Source organism: Gloeophyllum trabeum (genome assembly GCF_000344685.1).
Source record: "Gloeophyllum trabeum ATCC 11539 unplaced genomic scaffold GLOTRscaffold_00019, whole genome shotgun sequence".
In the NCBI taxonomy this organism is placed as follows: domain Eukaryota; kingdom Fungi; phylum Basidiomycota; class Agaricomycetes; order Gloeophyllales; family Gloeophyllaceae; genus Gloeophyllum; species Gloeophyllum trabeum.
Genome location: NW_006920428.1, coordinates 153,147 through 161,105, shown reverse-complemented (window position 1 = coordinate 161,105; position 7,959 = coordinate 153,147). Strand labels below are relative to the sequence as shown.

Sequence of the window (7,959 nt, the reverse complement as noted above, 5' to 3'; positions counted from 1 at the left end):
TTTGGGAGTCCGAGGTGAGCTGGCTACAGCTGCATACGTACGCGTTCTGGTTGTAACCATTTCCGGAAGTTGATAAGTTCGTCGACGAGAAGTGCACCGGTGACTACGCGCGCTATGACAACAAACGGGTGATCAGTCCGTCTGCGTTAAACACGAATAGAAATAGAAAAAAACGACTCAAAAAAATGTGAGGTCGTTGATTAGATAAGCGACACCACGGAAAGTCTTCAACGTTCGAGTCTCTCACAGGGATGAGTAGCAAGAGATTCGTGTTCGAAAAAGACCTAGGTATGAGGTACATGGGCTGGGCTTTTATACTACGAGATTACATGTACCGAATAGAAGAGATAGAGACAGAAAATAGAAGAATACGAGAAGAGACGAAATGAATGCGAAGAGGATTAACTCGAAGACTCCGAAGGAGCCGTATAGCTTAGAGTCCGAATATAGTAGCGAGTAGCTGAATAAGGAATCTACTGGCCGAATACGGTAGCGAGCGCGGGTGCATATCCTTACAACCTCATCCCATAACACACAGCAGACTCACCAGCTTACTGTAGTTCCTCGTGATGCCAAAAGAAAAGCAGCTGAGAATCGCAGTATGTGCCTATTGGCGACATCTAACGGAAAGCCAGTGGCCTTGGCTAATGCACATTTACATGGTCGTGGCAGTATGGATCCAGGCCAGACAGTCTTCGCAAACCCAGGGCCGGAAGCGTGCGGGGTCCTTGATGGCGCCCACAGACGCAAACCAGACCAAAAAGACCAAGAAAGGTAAGGATAAAATTACCTTCAAATCACGTACTGACCCTACCACGACCAGTCGGCAATGCTGCGGAGAAGCCTCCGACGGCCCCTGCAACAAAGACTCGTCGTGCGTTAATGTACTAGTCGTCCAGGATGTGAACTCACTGATGCCATGATACAGCTTATAAGCCCGCTGTGATCGAGTCTGATTCTGCCGAGTCAGAAGCCCCGTCGGACGCTGATGATGTTGAAGGCGATGAGGACATCGAAGACCATGAGGCGAATGCAGTTGAATCTGACGATGAGCGACTTATGCGGTTGCCGGCGGGTTCACTAGCTGCAGCACTAGAGTCCGAAGTGAGTAGTCAATGCATCGCAGTTATGGCACCTAAGAACGCTGTTGAGCAGGCTCCTTTATTCCATGGCGCTGAATATCCCAGCGACGACGACTATGATCCGGTTCTGCATGCGCCACCCAAGATGCATCGCAAGTCTAGTGCATCCTCTTTCAATTCGAGCATCGTCAGCGTACCCGATGTCGACGATCCTAACGATGAGGTTCCATCTGCCATGACCCATCACCCTTCGGTGCATTCCCTTGGCTCAGGCGGCCACGCTGGTCAAACCCTTGACTACAAGTCTGTGAAACCCGCGAAGTTGAAGCATATACCTAAGGCCCCCAACGCGATCGACCTTTTCAACACAGATGATCACGTTACGGACAGGGCTGGTGGCAAGTCCAAGCCTCAGCCTCGCAAGGTATGTTGGCTCCACCTTCATTGTCCGAGCCTGTCGCTGACATTCGTGCTTGAGGATTTGGAAAAAAACCCAGAACTGTCTAGTCAAACAGCATTCACGTATCGGGGGAAACCAGCTAAGAAACTGAAGTCCAAGTATGAGCGCGCACATGAGGCCGAGGTACGCAAGAGTCTTGTTGAGCTTTCGAGTTCGTGCTCATCTTGGCCCCGAGGCGCCTGTCTGGGATGAACCCTCTGACCTCGACATCGAGCACGATGTGGAGCAAAGGAAATCCTCTTCGAAGAAAAGCGTGATACGCGCTCAACGGGCTCAAGACTACCATACAGATTCCGATGAGTCAGACAGTGCACGCGTCATGACTGCGTTGACCTTCAATAGTCGCGGTAAGCTAAATCTCACAGCCCAGACGGTGGAGATCCAGGCTATCGCACGGGGAGGAATCGACCGAATACACATTCAAATCATCACCGAACATTCTTACCCTGATATTGGTAAGCGGAATCAAGTCGCTCTCAAAGCATGCATAAGAGCAGCCGAGGATCTTGGGCCCCACTACAAGCCAATCTTGGTTCGACTGCGGGATGAGACGCAGGTGGTCTTCCGTAAGGCAGTTGCCGACATTGTATGTATCCTGCTCTTCAGCGTATAATTCTACTAATTGCTATTTTCTGTAGGCTGACGGCCGAATCAGCGGCATAAGGCGTGATGTCAAGGGGATCGCCTCTGGCCATTGCGTCGGCCACTATGGACTGAAACAAGATAGCAAGACCTACATCGAGAACTTGTTGGATGCTCAACGTTACGTCTTTGCTGGTGATCATAAGGTACGTCTTTCCCCGACTTCGTTGCCTTTGCTCTCCATGTAACTACATCTTATGCAGTCGACCCCGAGCCGTGTCAACTACAAGCTTCCCTGGCGTCAAGATGCTGTCGTAGCAATCATGCGGCAGGCATTCTTCACGGGCAAGAACAACTTTGCGCTCACTCACCCGTCATTGTTTGTTTCGAGCTTCAAGGACCGCGAGGACGAGCGTGAAGTACCTGAGGGGATGGTGGCATTGGTCTGTACTGCGGTGAGTGTCTTCATTGTAGGCGTTACGGCCTATTTACGAACCTCATCATAGATCCACGCATGCATCGACGAGTGGCGCACAGGCACGCATGTGCCTGAAGACTTCTCCAGCAACAATTGGGCCGAGACTTATGATATACATAAGTCGATGTTGAGAAGTGTACGTGAATCGGGGCCGCGGTTTTATCACGAGACCATGCACTATCTCTATGACCAGGCGATGTGAGTTGTATTTGCATGCTCTTGACTTACACCGACCTACGTCATGCAGGACATCAACCCGTAATGGCATAGCTATAGATGCGCAGCAGCCGAATGCGTTGTCGCTGATGGATCTGTCGGGCTTAGATTGATACGTATATATATATGCATGTCTGTAGATTGCAAAGCATGTTATAGCAGGGCAAAGATTGCCTTATAATCTGTCTCAATGTGCATGAATATTTGCCTGATCGAACTAATTGGCATATAATAAGTATGAATGAGACGAGGGACAACCCTAACTCGTATAATCCTGCATAATGGGATAATGCATCTAATAAGACATGATCATGCATGATCATGCCTAATCTGCTCGGGAGGGTTTTCCTGATGTGCTGGATTGATGCTGAGTCTGCACGAAATGCAATCCTCCCTACAAAGTTGAGGACGCAGATTATGTAAGCGAGTCGCGCAGCAAAGTGGACGCGGAGCCATTGCAGCGGATGCGCCCAGACGGTTGCCCAACTAACATATTATCTTATTTTTGAACATTGCTAGTGTGCGGCTAGTGCAGCGGTTAGTGTGATGGGTTATTTCAGATGCAATGCTGTGAGCTGGAGGTTCAATCCCAACCACGGACAATATTTTTCACTTGTGATGATTCTAGTTGTCTTCACTCCGTAACGCGACTTGGAAATTTCCTTTTGTTCTCTGTCTCATCATGCAGTCATTGCAAGGCGCCGATATTGATGACATTGTGGCACTTTGAGTCCGGACAAGGGCCAATCTATACACAAAGCCTTCACTTGGTATTATACTTTGGGGTTCAGTTTCAAAAAATTAAAACTACATGTGTACTGATATACAAAACCATTCAACTTCTCATGATCATGGGAGGTGGTGTTACCGGTGTACGAATGAATTGCAGTGAGTACACAACCTCCTCACCGCCTTAGGATTCCCATTCCGAAGGGAGTCGCCAGACTTCAGACGAAGTCCCTCGCGACGCTGCGGGGTTGCCGCACAGTGTCTCGACCTTCCATTTATAGCGACTCGCGTCCTTAACTTTGTAGGGAGGATTGCACTTTCTCTGAGTCTGCGTCTTCAAACTGATTGGCGCTTCTGACCCTCTATGCTGGTGCTAGTGGTGACTCCTAACTCCAGCCCAGGGGACCGATATTCGAGAATACGGGGGTAGAGGAGCTTTGAGAACTAGCCAATACACCGTTTGCGTTCATGTGTATTTTGTACAAGGAGGTGAGGCAGGTAAGCGTCACTGTATAATAGGTCGATTCCATGGCCGTTGCACGAAGTAGGGGTTGCTGCGAATGCCTCACTGAACATGGTGAATATGAGGCACGGGCGCGGAAGAAGTCCGCCACAACACGCTGCAGCACATAGGAACAAGCTTAACCTGAGGTTAACTCAATACTGTGATGACCCGTGACCTAAGACCGAAGCTGCGCTCAATCTGCTCGTGGTCACGGTGCAAATTTTGTCGATTCAATAGCAAAGATTGGCAAGCACTGCCGAAGTATCGGCGTAGTAATACAGTGCAAACACTGCATAGTACTGCGGTCCCCGAGACTGATACGCGATATGTCGAGAAAGACAGGCATGAACAAGGAGCGACGGTGGAGGATATCAAAATGGCGATGTAGGAACCGGATGAAGAAGTGATGACGTCGGAAGAGTCGCCGTTCCTTCCCTCTGAACCAGCAACGGGAGGAGCAGGGATACTAGCTCCATCGAACGCCTGAAATCCTCCACCGGCGCCGTCGACATGAACTGTTTCACCTTATCCATCACTTCATCGCCGTCAGCGGACTTGCAGAACTTGCAGAGTGCCTCCACCTCCATATCACGCACTTCGTCGTATCTGTCGTAAAGGCGATTATGTGACTTACCGACGGAAAAATTAGTGAGTGAACGTACGTCCATGTGAACTTCGAGAAAGCTTCCTCCACGATGTTATCTTTAGATAGCCTACACCGGAGAGCTTCGAAAGATTTGTTCTTGAGATCCTGCAGATCGAGCTTTCAAGCACTCAGCCTTAACGCCTTTGTATCGTTATATAGATTCTCACCTTGTCTGCCAAGCGATACATCGACTTCGGCGAGCAGGATGGGTGGGTTTCGTTCAAGGACTTATTGATATCCTGAATGACCTCGACGTGCTGTGACTTAAGAGGCGCGAAGTTGATATCACCGACATAGAAATAGCGCAACAAGGCGGTGAAACTGCAGAAGGATGAGTATACCAGCCAATGAGATGTTTACGACACATACGTGCGAAGTGCGGTATCCTTTACGACGATGGTACGGCCTAGTGGTCCGTGCAATCCGTGTACCCTTCCTGGGATGTCCACAGTTTTGGTACAGGAGTCGGAGCTTCATGCCCAAGAAGAACATTTTAGTCGGCTTCAACGATCTAGTGAGGAGGACCCACGCTCTACTCGTGTCCTGCTCCAATAAATTCTCGAACTCCTTGTCAAGGCCAGTTTTGCCGTTCACTTGACCCATATCGCCATCGACAGGACCTTCTCCTTCTACAGCTGCCGCGTCGGATTTCTCCGGACCGTCTTCTTCTAGATCATCCTCCAAGTCACTATCTGACTCATAGTCGTAATTGTCGGTAGAAGGCTGCTCGTTAGCTGGAAATTGTGAGCCTAATATTCCTTCAACTGATTCTGAAAACCCGTCGGCCGACAAGACTAAAGAAAGGAGTGGCATCAGGATATGGGCCCTTCACCTGTATTAAATGATGGCATACGGGTGTCGAAGTAAGGTGCGCGCTCAACCAATGATAAGCTGTTTGCAAAGACAGGCATGGGCCTGCATACCTTCCCCGAACGGTCGCGTCGAGAGAACACGAAAAACCTGGTATCGATGAAGTTACCGGTGTGGATAGAGCTCTCCAAGCCACTCTGAAATCGCGAGACGATTGCAGGTTGCTTCATGCCAGTGATAGAAGCGGTCGACAGAGCCCCAAGCGTCACCGTGCACCTGACGGTGATGAGCGCGTTGGGATCACATCCGTCCATACGCCAGGACCCGACCTCGACCGTGCAACTCGGAAGAGCTACCTGCGCTTCCGACTCGACCCTGGTCCAAGACGGTGTACTGGGAGATGGGTAGGAGGACATCCCACCCTCGACGCTTACATCGATCTCAATCGTAAGTGGGCCAAGCGAGATGTCCACCCCAGACGGATCGAAATAAACGTCTAGGTAGTTTTCCTCGGGGTAGCGTGAGAGTTTCTTATGGAACTTCATCTTTTTGCCCTTTGCCGCCACCGAGCGTGGCATAACGCCCAATCGCCAGCCCAAGGACGAAACTGGAGAGAACAATGGACTGAAAGATCCAGATTCATCGGAGGTCGTGAGTTTCCCGTGAGAATCGAGACGTATCCTGTACGAGGAAACAGCATTTGCCGTCTCGTTGATCTGTTCCATAGCTCAAGCTCGCTGCTGGCACAAGAATGGTTGGAGGGGGGAGACAAGGAACGATTTGACGCCTGGGCATGCGCTCTCCCATCCTTTCTTATAGTTTGCTCGCACGGCCAATGGTCCAGGAATCCTCGGAAGGCTGACATGTGGGGGACTTGCTGCAGCATTACGATATGCTATGTAGACGAAGACGATCGATACAGTCGGATTACCATGGAACACGTTGTGTCCTGTACAACGTGACGGACAACGAGGTTTTGACTCAGTTCGGACGCCCGACTGATTTGAGCAATCGGATGCCCCTACATTCTAGAATTGAGAGAAGTAATTCGTTAGAATGTCAACGACCAGTACATTATTCCATTAGAGCGCAGCCTCGAGAGCTGCTAGCTGAAGACACACGATCAAAGGAGTGGCTCCTGAGGCCTGAGCGGCAGTCATGAGGACTCCGAGGAACTTGGAAGAAAGTCATAGAAGTGATCAGATCGGAGACACTTCATACTCGAGAAGCGCCGGCTATCGCCGGCCGTATACCTTGCGACTTGACTCTTGCTTCGGTCCTCGTTCTCTGCATGTCTATAGTACAACAGTGCCTTGCATAAGAAACTGAACATCGCATTTCCACCCGCGTTGTTTGTTCGTGCCAAATATACCCTTTTCAGGTAGGTCTGGAAGGCCTCTCGCGAGACCATTTGCTGGGCAAGGACTCGCAGACGCCCGGAGAGGGCTCGAAAGGCTTCAGAGAATGCATGAAATGTATATTCTAAAACTACACTAAGGGCTGTAAATTATTATACTCTGCCCCCAGCTGTATGCCTAGCTACCCTCCCTCTCAATGGGTCTTTGCCGCACAATTGCCGATACCCAAAAAGGGTATATTTGGCGCGGGCAAACAATGCATGCAGAAATGTGATGTTCAGTTTCTTATGCAAGGCACTGTAACATCATACCATCCTAACGTCAAAGATTTCAAGCTGTTTGAAGCATAAAATGGTAGCAAGGAGCATGAGCATTCCTCTGGATGCGTTGCCACAAACAATCACAAATCAAATAAGTATCAATGATTGAATTCTCAATGTCTGGCATCCTTGCCAGTGCCTGGCAACACTAAGGCAGTGAGAGACTTCCAGAGACAAGAGCAAAGATACTGAATCCAATGGCAGTGATAGAAGTGCAAAACAATGCACATGCTACAAATGGATATAAACAAATACAGTTTTGATGGCTGAATTCCCGACAAGCAGAGACCTTGCTAGTTGCAAGGTAACACATTTTCGGCGTGTTTTGATAGAACATGTCCCTTCTGGAAGCACCGGCAAATGGAGATCAAGGCAGGGATAGCTAAGGACAAGAGGCTGGTGCCTATCAAGTCAAAAGTAACCAAGAAGGCAGATAAGATTGATGCTCTAATCAAAGCAGTTAAGAGGTATTCTGAAGGCTATCCTTTTAATTTTATGGCAGCTTCTACAGATAATACAGACCCAGGGTATGAGTGATGAAGAGTTATGGAGGCAGCAGCACGCACAGTGCGCCCTACACAACTCACCTGTATTGAGTGGATGCTGTAGCTACTGGTAAAGCTCGTATGAACGACCCTTGTCATTAGGCAGCAGAGCTGCAGGGTATATATACACTGTGGCCCATAGGCTGACTAAGCTACGTGGAATATCTATAATCCTACTGAGCTCCACCTATGATGTCACTGACCCACATGAGCTCCGTGCCCTTGTAC

General features: G+C 49.4%; 2 protein-coding genes across 2 annotated transcripts; one reads left to right on the top strand and one right to left on the bottom strand.

Annotated features, from left to right (window-relative positions):
- Window positions 1-659: 659 nt before the first annotated feature.
- Window positions 660-2,931, top strand: GLOTRDRAFT_133729 (uncharacterized protein; the record flags this gene model as incomplete). The annotated part of the gene is made up of 10 exons (XM_007872701.1): window positions 660-774; window positions 824-874; window positions 929-1,104; window positions 1,156-1,506; window positions 1,561-1,665; window positions 1,718-2,128; window positions 2,181-2,330; window positions 2,388-2,579; window positions 2,631-2,800; window positions 2,850-2,931. 10 exons carry the CDS (start codon window positions 660-662, stop codon window positions 2,929-2,931), a joined length of 1,803 nt encoding a protein of 600 aa, XP_007870892.1.
- A 1,492-nt stretch (window positions 2,932-4,423) lies between these two features.
- Window positions 4,424-6,233, bottom strand: GLOTRDRAFT_141419 (uncharacterized protein; the record flags this gene model as incomplete). The annotated part of the gene is made up of 7 exons (XM_007872700.1): window positions 4,424-4,658; window positions 4,715-4,815; window positions 4,866-5,019; window positions 5,068-5,169; window positions 5,228-5,492; window positions 5,552-5,573; window positions 5,622-6,233. The coding sequence occupies 7 exons, from the start codon at window positions 6,231-6,233 to the stop codon at window positions 4,424-4,426; spliced, it is 1,491 nt and encodes a 496-aa protein (XP_007870891.1).
- Window positions 6,234-7,959: the final 1,726 nt, after the last annotated feature.